The sequence below is a fragment of the Anopheles gambiae genome, chromosome 3 (assembly GCF_943734735.2).
Source record: "Anopheles gambiae chromosome 3, idAnoGambNW_F1_1, whole genome shotgun sequence".
Classification (NCBI taxonomy): domain Eukaryota; kingdom Metazoa; phylum Arthropoda; class Insecta; order Diptera; family Culicidae; genus Anopheles; species Anopheles gambiae.
This window is the reverse complement of record NC_064602.1, coordinates 46,743,994-46,764,055: the sequence shown is the minus strand read 5'-3', so window position 1 is coordinate 46,764,055 and position 20,062 is coordinate 46,743,994. Positions and strand designations below refer to the sequence as shown.

At 48.9% G+C, this 20,062-nt stretch overlaps 1 protein-coding gene across 13 annotated transcripts in view; it reads right to left on the bottom strand.

The window, feature by feature from the left end:
* Positions 1-400: 400 nt before the first annotated feature.
* LOC5668073 (serine-rich adhesin for platelets) overlaps positions 401-20,062 on the bottom strand; it is a 76,626-nt gene continuing 56,964 nt past the window's right edge. For 10 of the 13 annotated variants that reach the window (XM_061658802.1, XM_061658800.1, XM_061658806.1 and 7 more), the window contains 8 exons: positions 7,023-20,027; positions 4,721-6,928; positions 4,500-4,630; positions 4,191-4,274; positions 3,888-3,967; positions 3,652-3,791; positions 2,695-3,587; positions 401-2,600 (listed from right to left, as the gene is read on the bottom strand). In XM_061658802.1, coding sequence (XP_061514786.1) covers positions 2,313-2,600; positions 2,695-3,587; positions 3,652-3,791; positions 3,888-3,967; positions 4,191-4,274; positions 4,500-4,630; positions 4,721-6,928; positions 7,023-20,027 — 16,829 coding nt within the window. In that variant the 3' untranslated portion in view covers positions 401-2,312. The remainder of the gene's footprint in view (positions 2,601-2,694; positions 3,588-3,651; positions 3,792-3,887; positions 3,968-4,190; positions 4,275-4,499; positions 4,631-4,720; positions 6,929-7,022; positions 20,028-20,062) is intronic. The other 3 variants (XM_061658809.1, XM_061658810.1, XM_061658811.1) reach the window with 3 other exon arrangements.

The following is a 20,062-nucleotide window of genomic DNA, read 5'->3' as shown; positions in this document are numbered from 1 at the left end:
ACCGAACGGTTCAGTTGCTCTCCACTGAATCGTGTAACTCTCTTTCTACAAGCTTTAGTCTTCTAAATATTACATATTATCTGAATATTATTAACGCTACGATCAAATCGGTCTTCTCCTGTCGATGCCCGTTACGTGCATTAGTTAGTTAGTGTATGTATGTTTGCATGTTTGCATGTTTGCTTGTTTGTTTGTTTGTTTTTACATTCTTTTCCATGCACAGCAACTCACAACACCTCACATTAGAGCATCTCATATATTTTGCAACGATAAGCCCATACTAACACGTATGCGCTAGTAATGCATCCCCTATACCTAACCACGAATCATTTGCAATGTATATATTATGTTATTATGTTGCTCTGTACGTGTATCTTTTTCTTGTTTGTGTGTGTGTGGGTGTGTGTTTCTGTTCTGTGTGCCTTTGTTTTTTTGTGTTTGTTTTGTTTTTTTGTTTGTTTGTTTTTGTTAACTGCATCTGATCGTACCGCGCGTTTCTATTGTGTTCAAGTTTATACAACACAGCTATCTTAAACCCATACACACATTTTGTGTGAACACTCACGATCGTGTGAAAGATGCAGTAGAACAGAGATGAACACACTAACTACACACATACCTATCTCTTCGGCTTACACCCTTTTTACCCTTCCCGCTCTGTCCTATACTATACAACATACATCCTTCTCTCTTTTCCATCTGCATCTCTCCCACCATTCTAACGATACACAACATCATTATATCCGAACCGTAGACACTAGATTATTTACCAATGCATTTGTTTTCTTTTTTACGTGTTACCTTTTGCCCTACTATACTTTATACAATGCGCATTAAAGTTTATTTGTTTTGCCTTAAATACTACGCTACGCTTACGTCTTCGGATTTCAACCTCAACTAGGTGTGTATGTGTGTATGTTGGGTGTGAGCGTATTTTCTTTTGTCTTAAATTAATTAACATCTTCTTTTCTCTTCTTCTTCTTCATCATCATCGTCATCGTCGTCATCATCATTTTCATGTTTTTCTTCGAATGCTTTTCGCATTAGAAAATTGGGGTTGTCCTCTTCTGTGTTTCGTCGACTTTTTTCCCTGTTCGTCAAGTACATTATTCATGTTATAGTGAATCAAAACTAGTAATCACTCGCTTCCCATTACTAGTGTGTGTGTGTGTGTGTGTGTGTGTGTAGTTTAAAAAATGATAGACGCATGTCTTGCACATGTTGCAGCATGGTGGAAACAACAATCACCAATTTCACCATATTATGCAATGTCCATTTCTGCCCTTTCTCAGTGCTTCTTCAGTATCTTCAATACGGCTGGCAGCACTAACCATAACGCAAACAGATAACTATCGCTGACATTGGATTTGAAACATGTATGCTGACACTCTTCCTATCTTTCGCACCCTTTAAAACCAAAATTTGCATGAAACAGCCAATCGTTCTACAATCGCATTCTATGCGACTGCGCTCCAATAGAAACAGTTTACTACTCGTTGTAAGTGTTGTTGTATTATGTGTTGTTTTGCTCGAATGATTATGCAGCAAAATGGGACCATGTTCGGATTATCTCCATCGTGCTGCTGCTGCTTTTGCTATGCTTGGATGATATAATTTTACAAAATGCATAGCCTCTCCCCCATGCATTGCTCTTTTGAACAGAGGCAATGCACCCAAAGCTGAACGCGAACAATGCGCGTTGTGCGGAGAGAGGGTGGTTGCGTTGATTTGTTACTTTGCGTAGAAAAGATTCGCTTTGCTGAACATTGTATTTTTGTTTACTTTTCCATAGTGGTGTCTTGTGGGTGGTTGCATTTACAACGATAGTTTTCACAAATTTGGCGCACTAGGCCGTATGGTGGGAGGTGGTTACTATCGGAAGTAATACTTAGGAGATATTATGGATAAATCATCACACATTTCGCACCGAGGGGTTTATCCTTTGGACTGTTTTCTTTTTTTTTTTGCAGTTTGTTTAATCTACGTCAATTTTTCCTTTCAACACGACCTACAAATCCTTCATTAAAACCAGTTTAAATGTATTATTTGTACCAACGGGAGATGGGGGTACACGTGATGTTTTGTAAATATTTCATTTCATGTTGTTCTCACAAACCTATTGTGTTTTTTTTTTTTCGTTTTGTTTCTTTTTTACATTTGGTTATCTTGCTATGTGACAACAATTCAACTTTTCGTCTTACATGCCCTATCATTTTCAGTGTTTTAGGATTATACTATTTGCTTGTGTGTTTGTGTTTTTTGTAGTTTTGTAGTTTTTTTTTCTATGTAACATCATCATGCTCAGCTTGTCTTTACACAGTTGCAATCACGATTAGCAGGTACTGGATGTTTGCCACACGGTGCATTAGGTCCGGTGCGATACGAGCCAGATTTTCGTTGGCAAACTCGCAAGATGGGAATATATGCACCACGTATGCCGCCTGCGCACTTCCTGGTGCCGCTATGTTGACGATACCAGCTGCCTGTTTCTGCTGCAGGTAGGTGATGAAGCCAGTTTGCAGATTGTTCTGCTGCTGCAATACGTCCATCCGATCACGACCACACGGCAATGCTAACAGCATACAGTGTTCGTTGACCATCTGTAAAACAAGTTTTACAATAAAGTGTTTGTTAAATTTTTTCCTCAACGTCATAAAAAGTATTTTCATAAAAAAAAGATAAAATAGTGCATACCTGCATCTTCCTAGCTACTCCATCTATCTGCGCCGGTTCCAGCCGCATTCTCTGAGCAATGCGCAACGGAGGCGTCGACCCGTCGCTGTTGCTTGGCAACGAGCTACCTGCTACGTTCGGATTGCCATACACGAAGTGCATCTGTACTGCTGCGTGATCATTTTTGAGTGCCAGCAGTCCTTGCCACATCACCGGGTATCGCTGGAGCAGCGCATCAAGCGAATCCTTTTGCACAGGCGGAGGCGTTGGAACAACCGACACCACTGGTGCACTACTGCCGCTGACACTTCCGCCACCCATAGGGGTGACCGGAGGCGTTGCCACTTGTATGTTACGACTTCCTATGGCAACGGTTTGTGGTGTACCCATGGACGGTATCATTCCTCCGGTGTGCGCTGGGAGTGGAGCGGATGCAGCAACCGATGACGATCCATGGCCAAGCGCAACAGGATGTAGCTGATCGGACAACTCATGTTCGACCTCGCTGCGGTAGTAATATCCGCTACCCGGTGGAACAGACGTTACGCGTTCTCCAACCAAACGTTGGCCGGAAGCGGATTGCACTAGAGCCGCAGCGGCGGCTGCCACTTGCTGCTGCTGCTGCTGCTGCTGCTGATCTCTTTCCCGCTGAATGTGCAGCATGGTTGCGGGAGAGGCTGAAGGTGGCGGTGTTGGACTTGGCGTGACTGAGAACGGTGCCCCACTGTAAGCCGACGTGGATAGATTGTGAGGACGGTGAGCTGGCGGTGGTTCCGTGCTCAGTGCTCTCGGTCCTGCACTTCCTCCGTTCGGGCCACCAATAGTTGGTTCGTAGTAGCGCGCGTTCAGTGTCTCTGGGTAGGGGTGCGGTATCCGTGCACTTCCCATGTATATCTGAGCGCCTTGTGGTGAATCTGAAAGTGTGGTTCGAATCATTATACTTCTGCCACGATGTGTGCTGTGAAACCTTCCACTTACCCGTCACACGATCGCCAGGACTTTGCAGACTAAGCGGAACGGCGGTTGGGCGAGGTCCGCTAGCAGGTCGGCGAAGTTCCAACGGTGGACTAGCAGCAACCGTTTCTTCCATCTCGGGCATTTCCCGCATGGGTGACCTGCTGAGAGATAAAACAGAAAGATCGATAGTATCACCATCGTTGATGCTGCAGCGCCACATGCTGAGTTCATTCCCCTGTCTTTGGTTCGAGGCATACCTTGGAATAGGAATGTTGCTACGGTACACGTACTTCACGTAGTCCCTCGGCATACCACCACGGAATCCGCCATCCGGTCCCTGTTGAGTTTTGCACAAGCAGAAGAATGAATTAGTATCAATACCCGAAGGAGCAGATCAAATTAAGCACAGATATGAAAAGAAAAGAACGAAAAAAACACATCGTATATTGAGTAAATTATATGATTGAATAACAAAAGATCAACAAAACTGATCAACAGAGACAAATGAACCTTCTATTGAAATTTAATTTTAAACAATATTCGGAACGATTGTATCGTACGTGAACCGGTGTTATTGGAGATGTTTGTTGGTGAGCAGGCGGAGGACTCTGTCCTCGGTTGATGAAGCCACTCAAATCACCACGCTGTATATCAAGTATGATACACGCACAGGATGAACAATTACGATTGTCAAAGAAAATACATTGGCAAACAAATTTGTAGCAGCGTCCACAAGGGTGAAATATAGAAATTACGTTATTGACTGAGTGATCGCGATCGTGCGTTTTGGAGGTAAAAAAATAACAAACAGAAAGCCCATTTTTTGCTTCCTGTACAGCACGTGTAGTGTGATGTACTAGAACACTTACCAAGTTTGCAGGATCGTAGATCGTGCCTGGAATAGTTATGTGCCGTTGTATAGTTGCTTGCTGCAGTTGCGGATGAGCTGACTGTCCCTGTGGACTCATAGTAGGCAACGCCACACGTGTACTGCTGGCTCCTGCAATGAAAGAAGGTATACGTTCCATTAGTGAAATGTTTCCATCGTGATTTGATTCACAATCAGAACCAGAACCAGAACAACACGTACCAGTGACAATTGGTTGTTGACCTTGAAGGTGCGATTGCTTCAATGGTGGACTTGCAACTGCGCCCGTCATTATCTGAGGAGCCTGATGTAGCAGCGGAGACAACCCTTTTGAAGGCGGCTGCTGTGTCTGTGGCTGCAACTGCTGAGCTGGCGGTGACGGCGTCGACACATGATGGTTCGACAACTTCGTTAGACCCACTGGCTGCAATGTACCCACTGGACCTGATGGGTTAACCGTTTGCTGCTGCTGCTGCGGTGGCAATCCGGTAGCTGATTGAATTTGCACGATCTTGCCTCCCGCCGTGGGCACCTGATGGATGATGGGACCTTTGCCTGCGATTGTATGCAAACCAACCGCGGATCCTTCGCCTGGTTTGTGATGCTGCAATTGATGTTGTGGTGGTGGTTGTTGCTGTTGGATGCCGGAACTAGTTTGTTGCACAATCTTATGCTGCACGGTCGTGATTGCTCCCTTATGTACGATCGTCGGCTGGCCCGGCTGCTGCACTGCTTGGTAATGTACTGGTAGCCCGGGAGCGCCACCAGCCGCTATCTGTATTGTTTGACCCGTCGTTGGATGCTTGCTGAGTATGTGTTGTTGCACTTGTGATACAATTGGGCCAGCACTGCCCACGTTTGGTCCTTGTTGGCCAGGACCGGCCGCACCAGGTGATTGGATAATTTTACTACCGCTTTGTAGGACAGTGGTGTAACCTACAGGTATTTGCTGCTGGTGCAAAGATGCGGTAGATTCCGTAGCCGTGCCAGCCTTTCCACGATGGATTATTATTTGCTGTGGTACTGCCGGACCTGGTCCACCGGCAGCTTGCACTACATGCTGCATAGGTTTGTGTTGTGTCGGATTTTGAGACGATTGTCCTTGCAGCTGCTTGGCATTAGCAATCACTACTTGTTGTTGTTGATGTTGTTGGTGCTGTTGCTGTTGTTGCTGCTGTTGCTGTTGTTGCTGCTGCTGTTGATGTTGTTGTTGCTGTTGTTGTTGCAAACGAGGCGACATTTGTACAGCTGTAGCCGGATGCATATTAGATGGTATGTTGATTAACAGATTGCCAGTGCCAGTGTGTTGATGCAACTGTATGCTATTACCAACAGCTCCAGGGCCTTGTTGTTGCAGCGTAGCGCCTGTAGCTGGTGGTTTTCCGCTGATGATGTTGGTTTGCTTGGCCATCGCATGAGACTGTGGTTGTCCTGCGATGGCATTATGTATTATGATCTGTTGCTGCTGACCTAATGCTGATGTAGTTATGGGTTGAGTTGTTAGTTTCAATGAGGATGATGTCGTCGTTGGATGCATCGTTTTTCCTCCAATCATTTGACCGGACGGTACAAATGATGAACCCATTTGGTGCTGGGTCGCTAATCCTCCAGATGGTGGCGGTTGTTGATGGCCTGGTTTCGTTACAACCTGTTGATGTTGATGCTGCTGCAGCACTTGTTGTGATCCAAGCACGTGTGATTTTAACGTATGTGGTTTAGAAGCCGTTAGTGGTTGTTGCTGTTGTTGATTCGATGACACAGTTGTGGTTGTCTTGTTGGTTGTTAACAACATGCCTGTAGAAGACGTGACTAATGAAACGGACCCAGGAGTTGATGTTCGACTGAGCGCGATGGGCGATCCACTATTGCTTAGCATTTCCGGTGGTGAAGGAGAAGCTGCATTCGATACGGGGCCTGCTGATTTCAGCTGTTCGGCAGCAGCAGCCGCACTCTGGACGGCAGCTGCCGCTATCACCTTCTTCAGTGGCTGCGGAGCATTCGGCATCGGTACGTACTGACCTTCCTTGCTGTGACGCATAACTGCCATCTCTCCCGTAACGGGATCTATCAGAGTCAGCGAATTCGGCTGCGCCAGGTTTCCTATCTCGGCAGGAGCCTTCGCTTCGTCCGTCGGCTTCGATTTCTCCGACTTAGACTTATCGGCCACAGATGCTGTCTCATTAGGACGAGCTACTTGTATGCTGGGTGTTACTGGAGTTGTGGCGGACAGTGTACCGGCCACCTGCTGATCGTCCAATGCTTTTGGCTCACCCTGCACTTTCATGGTAATTGCGTTACCGGCTACGGATGGTGGTACCGTTTGCTGAGGTTTTTCGTCACTGCTATCCGTAGATGTTTCCGATATCTTGCGATCTTTACCTTTACGTGTGCTACGAGGTGATTTGCGCATATCTCCTACTGCAGAAGTGGCTGAAAGTAAAACAAAAAACAGATCAACGTTTACACATTTGAGCATTTTTATCGGAACATTTGAAATCATATAATGAATAGATTCTACACTTACCAGTCAGAGCTGTTGTATTCTGTCGAGTGGTGCGACGTGTCGTGTGACCACCTTGCTGCTGCTGTTGTTGTTCGCCAACAGCTACTGCTGATGCAATGATCTGTTGTTGCTGCATAACCACCTGCGGCTGTGTCTGTATCAAGCCTTGGTTGACTGTTCCAATAGCCGATTGTTGCTGCTGTTGCTGACCAAGCGGAGTCACTGGTGACTGCTGCTGTGCATTCGGAGCCATACCAACACCTGGTGGTGGTTGCTGCAATTGCTGTTGCATCACACCGCCGCCGGCTACCTTTGGCGAGGGACCGTTTCGAATCACATCTTCAATAATGTCATCGATAGTGCTTCGTCCATCTTTCTCCAGAAGTCGCCGAGATTTCCTGGTGTTGGCTGCTGCAGCAACAGCCGCTGCCGAAAGCATGCCGGTTGTATTTGTTGTCAACACATGTTCCTCCTTACCGACGTCCATTGGAATCGGCATAGCATATGCTTCATCGGAAGCTTGCTGCGGTTGTGTAGGCTGCGATTGTTGCTGCTGCTGCTGCTGTACTGGCAGTTGCGGCTGCTGCTGGTGTGACTGCGGCATCAACACATTTGTGGGCATAGTCGACTGGTGTTGGTGGACCAAGGTGGTAGTGGTGGTAGTTGTTGCTATTGATGTTTCGAGGCTTGTCACACTGGCATTGACTGTTGTCGCTCCTGATGGAGACGCTGTAGTGTTGATGGGGCTAGTAGTTGCCGCGCTCGTTGTAGCTATTACTGTTGCTGGAGCACTGCTAGTAACAGCAGTAGGAGTAGCCGTCGTAACTGCGGCTTGATTCTTGATTGTCAGGATTAGCCGTGGGCGCGCACCATCAGCACCGGATAACGATTTATCCGAATTGGACACTTCTTCTCCAGAGTCATCGTGGAACTCGTAGATATCGGAGGAACCACCGCCCATATGCATTCCCACTTTTGAACCACCAACTGATCTGGGCATTCCAGGGACAGGTGGCGGAACTGATGATGCCAATGGTGTCGCTGCAGTTGCTGAGTTTGGCGTGTTTACCAATGCAGCTACTCCACCTCCACGCGCACCACCACGACCACCACGGCCACGTTTAGCTCCAGCAGCTTTTCCACCCCTGGTTCGTGTTTGAATGCCCGCTTCAAGCGATGGTTGGTCTGCATTCGCTTTGTCTCCTGCAGCCAGCGTTGTATGGCTACTTTCCGATGTTTTACGGCCTCCACGACGACCTCCACGCTTGCCCCCTCGTGTGACGTTGTGTTCCTTTTCGACCGGCTCGGTGCTCGCGGTATCATCTGCTTCTTCTTCATCGATGATCGGAGCTGCGGTAGAACTGGCAATGGTGGTGGTGGTGGTGGTGGTATGCAACTCATCAGCTGTTACCGACATCGCCGATACTGTCTCGGATACCACCACCTTACTTGTGTCTGCTCTAACCGCTCCATCAGCACCACGGTCTCTTAGCTCTTCCTTCAGCGCTGCTTTTGATTTTATGCTTTCCTGAGTGCAACCCTTGGCCACCATCTCAATAGTAGAAGCTGCTTTATCGATAGCACTAGCACTGCTAGCAATTGTTTGCGATGACGAGGAATCGTCTTCCGAGCATAATGCATCGACTTTTTTAATCACCGAATCTATGTTGATCTCCTTTGCAGACCAACAATCACTGTCCTCCTTCGAATCTGTTTCCTGGTCATCTACATTCACACTGGCATGTGACGCTGGCGTTGGTTTCTGTTCATCCACTGCTGGGGACTGTTTCGAGATGTTTTCGCTAGATCTCTTCTCTTCCAAACCTCTACCCTTTTCAGTGTCAAATTTGTAGCCTGCCATGCTCTTACTTGTAGACTCAGCGGTTGAATCGAGAGGAGTTGCCAACTTTTTGGAAATGCTTTCCGATGTGGCTGGAGCAGCTGGGGTGGTGACTGTTGGTGCGGACTGATGATTTGGATTGGATGTAATTGTGGATATTGCATTATTTCCAGCACCGAACAACGGACCTGCTGTTTTAGCGTCCGACTGTCTCGCCTTGGCAACTATTACATTGGAAGAGCTTTGTTCTCCAAACGAGGTTTGATACGAAGCAATCGATGTAGTTGCAGGCTGTGGCACTTTAGCCGCTGTGACAATCAATGGTAATTGTTGTGGTTTCGACAGCTGAGCATGCGTCACTGATGTTATAGAGATAGGCTGATTCGCCACAATTGTAGCTGCCTTCATCGGTGTCGCTCCCGAATCAGATGGTGCTACGACAACGGTTGGTGGTGTTGTTTTGGGCGACGACGACTCGGTTGGTTTGGTGGTTACATATGTACTTGTATTGGCGGTACTAGTGCTGGTCGCATTCACTACAATGTTTGATTTATTATGTGTAGATTCCAACCCGGCACTGCTCATCGCTGATGGAGATCCTGGTGCGGCACTGGCAGCAATGATTCTTGTCACGGCTACTGGACTTCCTCCACTGTTGAACTGTGTTTTGATCGGATGTTGTTCGATGGGTTTTGTGGATGATGCACTTAGCGACACTGGTTTCAACTGTGATCCAACCGCAGACATTCGTGATACCGGCGACGTGTGATGATGAGTCAGCTGTTGTGGTTGGTACTGCTGGTGTCCAGCTCCTGGCGCTGTCACCGGTGTTACGGGTTTTTGAGGTAGGAAGCCTCCTTGCCCTCCGCCTGGCGATCCCGTGGATTGGGAGGCACTGGGAGCATGTACCACAATATGACCACCATGGTGAATGATCATCGCTTGAGGGCTGCCACCGGTCTGAATGATAGGACTTAGTTGCGGAGACTGCCTACTAGCGGTATTCACGGATGGTCTTAGTGTGGTAGGCGAGGACGTTCGTGAGAATGGAGAGTGTGGCGCGATGTGAAGTTTTGGCGATTGTACACCACCAGCACTGCCGCTGCTATTCAATGCCGCTGTTGTTGCTGACGCAATGCCTCGAGATGGTGTATCAGCTGTTCCTACCGGATGATAGACGATTGCATTGTGTTCTGGTATAGAGATCGAAGGTGGTGTTTGCACGACATATTGATGACGCGTGACAGCTGCTGGTGAAAGCTTTTGCTGATCAGCACCAGTTATAACTGGGGGAAGGTGTTGTTGAGACGGCTGCCCAGTACTGCTTGATCTTGGGCTTTGGCATGTGTTGGTAGTGGATGGCGATGACTTTGCTGCAGGCTGACTCGTTGCTGTAGATGGTGATCCTACAGTTGCTATTGACGATTTGCTTGATGTAGTAGTAGATGTTGTTGTTGATGTTATTGTTGGAACTACCGTTGTCGCTGATCTGTGATCGCTGCTTACGGCCTTTGATTTCTCATCAGCTACATTAGAAGCAGAGGCTACCTTTGTGCGATGGTCCCGGTGGTCCTTGGCGATCATAGTGGTCGTATGTGTTGTACCGATTTTTGGATTCTGTTGATTTATCGCATTCACCGAAACGCCCACAACAGGAGAGATCTTGGAACTAACTTCGCTCTGTTTGGACGACTCTACCACTGTTACCGACACCGTAGCTGAGCCCACACTGTGTTTGGCTGGATGTTGTGCTGGATTCACATCAGATGTTACTCGCGCCGGCGAATCACTAGCCATAGCTACATTCTTACCAGGCGTATCCGGCATTTCCAATTTACTGCTTGAATCGTCCTTTTTCGCTGCATTTCCATCCGTGTTGCTGCTGCTTTCTGTTGCAATCGCCGTTGGGCTTTGGCCTGCTTTGGTAAGCTGCGACCCTTCGATCAACGGTTTGCCGAGCTGGCTCAGATCAACATCGGGTGTTTTGGGTGGATTGTCGAAGCGCAGCAGACTGGACTGTTGATCGTCCTCTAGGTTTGCATCCTCTGTATCCGTGTCAATTTGAAGATCGTGCTCTGACTGCGGCGTATCTGCTTCCTTAATATCCAGCTCTTCCGCGTTAAGGCTCATGATTGCCTTTTTCATCTCTTCGTCGTCTTCCTCCGGTATCTGCGGTGGCTCTTCGACTGCCAACTGCGAGGAAAGCTGCTCCTCCTCTACCGGATCGTTATACATATCGGAGAAATCGGGCGTATTGGATGTGCCGAAGCTTTCGCCCAACAGCGCTGCTACTGCATCTTCGGTTTCTTCCTGCGAGATCACAACGCGAGATTTTTCTTCTACAAGCAGCAGCTTTTCGTCGACTTTCTGCTTGTCTGCGTGCTTTAGTTCGATCTCCTTGCCTTCGATAGCTGGTTCTTTATCAGGTTTGCTAGACTTCTCAGTAAACTCGCCCGATATCGACATCACAGCTTTCTCGTGCAGCTGTTCTTCCAGGCCGTATCCAAACGATGGTGTTGAAAATGGCTGAGTCTTTTCCAACTGCTCTGCCGTCTTCTGTTTGGTGCCACGTAGTGCTGAGTCGTGTTGTGATTTTTGCACACTTGATGCCTCTTCTATTTCATAGGTTGGCGTAGAACAAGCCATCTCTACCTTTTCCCCGGCACGACCTGGCAACGGAATGGACGATTGTACTCCTTCCTCTGTGCCTTGTTTACCGGTGGGCTCGCAAGTATTCATTTGTGCTGTTAGCTGCTGCTTGTTGGAAGGCGGCGGACTTTCGTCAAGCAAGCAAGGCAAGCTTGGCGATGGTTTGCTAAGGTTATGCTTCAAATCTTCTTGCTGAGCAGAAATGATATCCAGAGATAGCTTATTGATCGACGGCGTAACAGGTGTTGTCGTTGGTGGTTGCGGTTGCGGATGACTGTTTACATGCTTGCTGTTATTGGCATTGCCCCCGTAAGCATCCTGGGCGACACTGCCGCTTGCATCCGTAGATGGCATTACAACAGTGCCGCTGGATGGATTACTGTTGACCGACGAAACATTGGAAGCAGCAGCATTACTAGTAGTAGTAGTAGCAGTTGTTCCCACTGAGCTGTGATGATGTTTGTGTTTCTCTTCCTTCCCACGTTTCTTTTTCTTTTTCTTTTCTTTGCGGCTGTGATCGGTGGCAGAAGCCGATGGCGCTTCCTTCTTCTCTCCATACGACATTTCCATGCTATCGTCTCCATCCGTGTAGCGAAACACGTCCAGCACCTCGACCGACGACCGCTTGCCACTGAGTGAGGCACTGGCAATGGTAGAAGCAGGAGATACATCTTCCACCTTTTGATCGTTGTCGCTCATCAACTGGGCTTCAAGGGCTCTACCAGCTTCGTCCAGATCGACGCTGTTTTCATCTTCCTTCAGCAACACCATAGAAGCGCGCAGTTTCTCGCGATCGCGCCGCTTCTTCTCCTTGCTACGCTTACGCGATTCCCTGTCGTTCAATGGATCGTAGGACGCGGTGCTTAGCGATACCGGTGCGGTAGCATTCTCTTGCTTGCTACTAATGTTTTGCTGATTTTCTCCATTGCCGCCAGTAAAGTCTGTTGGCAGTCTGTCGCCACTTGCTGCACCAGTTTTCTCCTTCTGTTCTGAAAGCTGGGGTTGCATGTCCTCTTCTTTTGATTCGTCCGGCTCCACGGAACCTTGCTTGCCGTGGGACGCCTCCGTCTCCACAGAGGAGTGCTGCGACTCTTCATCCGATATAGGCCCAAAGAGTTCCATATCGAGGAACTTGCTGTTAGCGCTGCCGGAACCATTACCACTTCCACTGTTCGGGACGCCGCTACCACTAGCCGCACTGCCTTCTTTATGACGATTTTTCGACTTTTTAGAACGACTGGAAGAGGACGATGTTGATTTGTCGTGGTCTTCTTTGGATCGATCACGCCGTTTGTCCTTCTTTCCGCCGCTATGCTTTTTCTTGTTGTATGATAACGAATGATGATCTTCGGATGACTGTTTTTTCGATTCTTCATTCAATGACGAAGGGACAGATGTAGCATTGGATGGTTGTTGTGCACTGCTACACGACTGAGTACCCGGCGCTACATTACCGCTATTAGCATTATCAGCTCCAACCGCCAGAGTTGCTGAAGCAAGAGCAGCACTTTCATCCGGCTCAGTATCGACACTATGAGGTTCAACGGGTCTCGGTGTAGTAGGTACATCCTTCTCCAACTGGTCGTACGTGCTACTTCCTTCGAGAGTTTTATTGCGCTTTTGTTTTTTCTTATGTTTCTTCTTTGACTCAGTTTGGCTCGTTTCCGATTTGGACGACTTTTCTGGTAGTAGGTCAGCACCATCCGATCCGGAAAGATTGCACAGATGTTGCTGCTGGCGCTCTTTGATGTTGCTGAGAGAAGACTTGTACGAACTCAGATTGTCGGTCGGTTCACGCTTAATCGATGTTATCACCGGCGCCGTTGACATCAACGGGTTGCTGCCGGCAATCGAATTGTGCTGTGGATATTCCGACTTAACCACCGTTTTCACCAAATCATCATCCGAAATATCACTGGCGATAAGGGCAAAGGTCGATGGCTTATGCTCCACGCCGACCGGAACTGTGGACACTGAATCATTAGGTTTTGCAGAAGAAGACAGCGGTAGGACGGTGGCTGATTTTTTGTCTCCGTCTAATGTACACTCATCCTCACTTTTGACTTCCTGTTTGATCTTTACATCCTCTTGTCTGTCCACCATTCGGCTTTGCTGCTCATTAGTGTCTGTGCTGCCAAACATGCGGCCTATGTTATCGTTGATATGATTATACTCTGCGTCGGATATCGTATTGTTTTCTAAGCGACACATGCCAGATCCCTTCGGCTTTGAGCGTTCACGCATCATTGAATCTTCGTCCGTTTCCGTGTCGGACTGTATGCGAGTCGAGCGGGAATTCTTTCGCGATGACTTCTTATCTTCACCCGAGCTGCGACGAAGCTTCTTTTCGTGATAGTCCTGCTGTTTCTGCTGCCGCTGCGCCTCGCGATTTGGCTTATCACGACCCTCACCACCACCAGTACTGCTGAGCATCAAATGTCCTCCACCCTCGCTACTCTCATCGTCGCACAGATCGTTCAGCCGATCGCGATTAAACATCGCCGTGCGGTGCTGATGCGGATGGCGGTGACCTTCGTCGGAATCGGACGCCAACGACGAATCCTTGAAGTTGCGTCGAGATCGCGGAGTCGTGGGTGCATGATCTTCGTCATCCGTCGTTGTCACCATGCCACTCTTATTGTGGTCCTTGTGATTGTACTTGCTGTTGATCGTCGTATCCGAGTGCATTGCATCAGAATCGGAATCGTCGCCCTCTTCCCAGCTCTTGGAACGGTTCTTACCCTCCCGCTTGGCTCTGCACTGTTTCAGCTGCGAAAACTTGGCCTTGATTTTTTTCTCTTCCTCCTGTTTTTGCATGTTTTTGCAGGATCGCGCTTTCACCTTGTCATACATCGATATATTCGGCCCATCGTCGGGAATGTCGAAAATCGAATGCTTCTTCGGCTCGTCCGAATCATCCGTATCGGAGCTGTTCGCTTTGCGGCTGCTATTTGATCGACACTTTTTCTTTTCACGTCCCTCCTCGGCAGAAGATTCCGCCCTGCTGACCGGCTGGGACGATTTGCGATCATCGCGAGCAACTCCGCTGCTTCCGCAGTTTAGCTTGCTGACAGCTAACTTGTAGTCTACTCCATGCAGCCCAATTCCAGCACTCCCACCGCTGGAGCTGTGATGACGCTGTTTCGCATACTCCTGCAGCTCTTTGCGTTCCTTTTTGTAGCGAATACGATTCTGTTCTTCTTCGTCACTTGTAGACCGATTCTCACCATAGCTATCTGCAGGAAAGTTTGTACTGAGCGCGTTTTCCTTGTCACGAGAAGGATCACGATTTTTCTTCGACTTGTGCTTATCGTGGTAACGTTCCTTGCGCTTATGGTGATGAGATACGCCGCCACTGCCAGCCATGTTCGATGCACCGGAGCTATTAATAGGTCCACCCACACCTCCTGGTCCGCTGTGAAGATGATCTTCACTCGACAGCATGATCTCTTTACGGCGTTCTTCGAGGAAGTAAGCCTGTTGCTTTTCGATCACGTGATTGTCTACGTGCTTGCCCGAAGAGCTCTTTTCCGCAGAACTTACAGTGCTCTGAGTTGACGAAGTGACGGTAACGCTGCTGCTAGTTCCACCAGATTTCGATGAAACTTTCTCGGAACGATGATTATGACTGCTGCCACTAGCACTACCATCCGAACGGTTGCTACTCTTGTGGTGATGATATTTGCTACCCTCCCTGCGGCTTCCTTCCTTGCTAGAGTCTCTTCTTTCACTACTTTTCGACCCATTCCCACCACTCGATGACATGTTGGCGTTGGTGCTGCCTTCTTGTGCGCTGGAGCGTATCTTTTTCAGAGATGTCGCTTCCTCCAACGACGATTCTATGCTGTCTTGTGAACTAAGACGCCGCTTCGATGAGCTTCTTACCGGTGATCCACTGCCCGCCGAATTAACACGATCCCGACGATCCTTATCCGATGACCGCTCTCGATGGTGCTGATGATGGAGAGAGGAGTCATCCTGATGATACAGATGTTGATGTTGTTTCTGACTCGAAGATTCTTTTGTTTGCTCAGAATCATTCGAAATCCCACCACTTCCTTTCGTGCTACGACGATCTTTCTCGTGTTCTTTAGCTGAATCTTCACTGCGTTTGTTGTGCTCTTTCCGATCTTTCTCTATGCCGGTTCGATCGCTATCCTTTTCTCGATGATCTAAGTTAGAGCTTCCACCATCTTCTTTCGCCTTTCGCGATTCCTCATCGTTATTGGAGCGTTCTTCACGCTCTTTGTCTCGTCGCTTCAACGATGCACCAGAGGAATGACGGTCCACATTACCGCTACCAGCAGCGGCAGAGGCAGCCTCCTGCTTTAGTCGGTCGAACTCATCGCGATAGCTGCTGTTCAAGGCAGCAGACCCACCTCCGGCAGCAGCTTGTGAGTGCTCACTACCACCAGCCGAAGATGCGACGTGATTTCGCTCATGGTCTTTGTAAGAGTTTTTCCCGTTAGTGCTGATGTTGCCACTGCTGCTGCTACTGTTACTGCTGATACTGTCACTGTGATGGCGATGGTTATGATGGCTACCGCTATTCCGATGTCCGTGCTCACCATGATGATGGTGGTGAGAGTGCGAATTTGACTTGCTCGATTTGCTCGAGTGCTTTGACGAAGCCGTTACTGTTGGCGTCGTCGGTGCATCATCAGGCTCATCCACTATATTCGACCCACTGCCAGACCCGGCAGTGGCAATGTTCGGCGACGATGCCACACTTGATGAGGATGCTGACGAGGTAGACGATGCGGTTGACAGTTTTCGGCGATCCTTGTGATGCTTGCTGCCACTACTGCTGTTTCCGATGTTATGGTTAGTTTTGCTGCAACCGCTAGAAGACTCCTCCTTTTGTGACTGGCTATTACTACTGGAATGCATATGCGGCACTTCATCACCATTTCCAGCCGTGCTCGATTTAACCGTGCCAACATTTGTACTCCCCGGCACGCTGTTGTTCACACCAGCGTTATTACTGCTAGTGTTACTCTTCACAACCACATTATAGTTATTAGTACTGGACAACTCTGCCGCTGACGATGACGATGACGAAGAAAAAGAAAATGTTGACGATCCTGACGACACAGAAGAGGACGATTTCTGTGTCTGTATGTGTGTGCCACTCGCCGCTGCCGATGACGATACCGCTGCAGCCACCGAAGACGTAAGGTTAACACTAGTACCAATACCAGTGCTAGTGCTACTGCCACCACTGCTGCTACCGCTATTTAGATTATCACTATTGTGTATTAAATTATTATTGTTGTTACCGCTAGCGTTTGTACTTGTTTTTTCCGTTAAACTAATACTTTTATTTAAAACATTGGTCTTTGGTTTACTGGTTGACGACGACAACGAAGATGATGACGACAACGACGATAGTGAGGTGGCGGCGGCGGCGGCAGCATTCGCAGCTGTTGTGACAACTGTTGTATCGTTGGTAGTAGCAATGGTCGATTGTATTGTCGATGGTGCAGTTGTAACGCTGCTACCTTTACTATTATTACTATTAACGGACGGCGATGATGTTACGGTTGCTGGGTCGCTGCTGTTGTTGTTGTTGTTGTTGGAGCCATTGCCAGTAGTATTGCCACCCTTGCTACCCATCGAGGATGAAGATGATGTTACAGTTTTCGTCTCTGTCGTCAATGACTGTGCAGCGTCCGAGGATGACGGTATGGTCGTAATTCCAGTGCCAGCACCAGTACCACTACTGCCGCTACTGATGGTAGTAGTCGTTGTTGTGACAGCACTCGTTCCTGAAGTCGACGTTGGGCTTTGTTGTGCGACAGGAGGGTGACTGGGAAAAGGATATTGAAGGCAGGATTTTACCGACGGGTTAGGACTGTTGTATGGTTGAGGGCTATTCATTGGCGACACTGAAGCACTGCCACTGACTCGTTGGATGTTAATCGGCGCTGTTGCTGTGGTTTGTGAAACGGCCATCGTAGTAGTGGTAGTAGCAGTAGTAGTGGTAGCAGTAGTAGTATTAGTAGTTGTAGCGGCAGCTGTTGCTGCTGTACTTGCTGCAGATTGAACCGGTGCTTCAGGAGGTTGCTGTTGTTGCTGGGAAACTACCGGTACAGCTGTTCCCGTCTTTGTCGAACTCATGTGTACCGGAGATGCGCTCGCTGAAGATGCTACGCTGTTGATTATGCCAGGCGAAGACGATCCTATCGCCACTCCTGGTACTATCGGTGTGGCGCCAATAGCCGATGCTATGCTGTTGCCTAGTACAGTGGCAATCGTGGCGGCCGAAGCCAAAGTGGCACTGTTTTTCGAATAGTTGGAAAAATCACGAGGCTCGTATTTGTCATCAATATTTTCTAGCCGTTTGAGATCTTCGTCAAAGATCGATTTCTTCGAAAGGACGGACTTGACGATGTCCGATGGGGGAAGTTCGTGTACGTCGAGATCAAGAAACTTGTGCCGGTACGAAGACGAGCCCGTGGTCGCATGGGAGGAGGAGGAGGTAGAGGCGGATCCTGCTGACAGTGGCGACTGCATAGGATGTGCTGCCGGTTGGTGATGCTGGTGGTGGTGATGGTTTATCAAACTGCCGCTTCCCACAATGTGATTGTGAAAGGATGGTTGTTGCTGGTGATGGTGGTGATGAGTAGAGGAGGAATGATGATTCGAATAGCTCTTATTGCTTGACGAATGCGGAAAATGGTGGCGTTCATTCAGAAAATGAAGGTCACTGGAATTGCTGCCACTTCCCACGATTGCGCTATTACTCACACCACTGCCAACAGGGATACTGTTACTGACGGCAACATTGCTCCCTACTGTTAGCCGCCCCACGGATGCCGCCTGCGTGCTGCCGGACCATTTTTCGAACTTCTCATCAAGCGTCTTGATACGTTCGTCAAGCGACAGTCCAAGATCGCTCGAGTCGCTTGAGGTGGAGCTCACGGAGGATGCGCGCGGTGGTGGGCTGGCCGGCACCATTTCATTTGTCGTCTCCAATAGCAATGTACTGCTGCTGCCTCCCGCAATGCCAAAGCTGGTGCTTCCTGATGTTGTTGTCGATGTCTGTGTAGCGCCAACTTGCAAAGGTTTTTGCAATTTGGACAACGCGATACCGGCGGGCGGTGGGCTCGATAGTGCGTTATTATTACTTTGCAGACTAGAATTGGACGCAAAAGAGGGCAGCGGCACTGCACCACTGTTGTTGCTGCTGCTGGGTAGTGTCCCGGTGGAGGACGATCCTATCGTGGGTGTAACGGAACCAGCAGCGCCAACTGCTGCCGGCAGTCGATCAACGGAGGATGTAGATGAGGACGACGAAGATGACGATGAAGACGACGAACCCGACATCCCAGCGCTAGCAGCCGCGCCCGCCGACGAACTTGTTTGCAGTTGTTGCTGTAGCGCATTGAGTCGATTCTGTTGAAACACTTGCACCGCAAACCGGGGCAATGGTAGAACGAGCGGTTCCTGATTTTGCGATCGTCCCGTCGGTATACGGCGTGGCTCGCTAGGCAAAAGATTCTCCGGCCGCTCATCGCACAGTGGAGTACCTGGCCGAGAGCCGTCCGCACTCTCTCCTCCGCTAGCCTCATGAGAATGTATGGAGTGGAGCTGATGGCCACGACCCCGTGACGAATGGTGGTGCTCGTTCGACGTCGACAAACTATTCGCGCCTGCCGACAATCCTGTTACGCCACTACCTCCACTATTGCTGTTTCCGGCAGTGTTGCTGCTGCTGCTCGCAGAACCGTTCCCCGTTGATTGCGCCCCACTAGCACCTCCGCTGCCACCATCCGCAATCATTTTTCGCCGTTTACTCGAATGATGCGGATAGAGCGTATGATTGCTGCCACTGCCACTTTCCAGATGTGTTTGTTGCGAAATGGAAGCGCTGATACTGCTGCTGCTACTACTGCTACCGTGACGCTGGTGTAGTGACGTACTTTCGGTGGACGGTCTCCTACTATGGCTACCTCCTCCTCCTCCTCCTCCACCACCAATTCCTCCAGCTGCTACCGAGGAGGACGATAAGGACGATTGCTTCGATGTTTGCAGATTGCACTCGGAAAGCCGACGCACTTCCATCGACTTTCGGTGTGTCAGTGCGGATGATGACTGAATGCCACTGATGGAGGATGATCCGCTGATACCACCTACAACACCTCCTATACCGGGGCTATCACTATTGTTAGCATGATGGTGATGATGATGATGGTGGTGACTGTTGTAATAACTGCTACTACTGCTACCAGTGCCGCTGTTACTATTGACCACGGCTGTACCACCGAGGCTGCCTCCACCACTGCCTCCCGCAGCGGTTGTTCCGGGCGACGGATCACGTAGATCGCGGTGATCACGGTGATCGCGATCTCGATCCGAGTCACTACCATGATGATGATGGTGGTGATGGTGGTGATGATGGTGTCCATCGGAATTGTATTTCATACGCTTCTTGGGGCTCACCAGCTCATCGCCACTGGACGGGCATTCTTCTAGCTGTTCTAATATATGTACACGCTCTTTTTGCAGATAGCGCATGTTACTACTATCGCCACCTATGAATGAAAATGGAAAGCAAAACACACCCCAA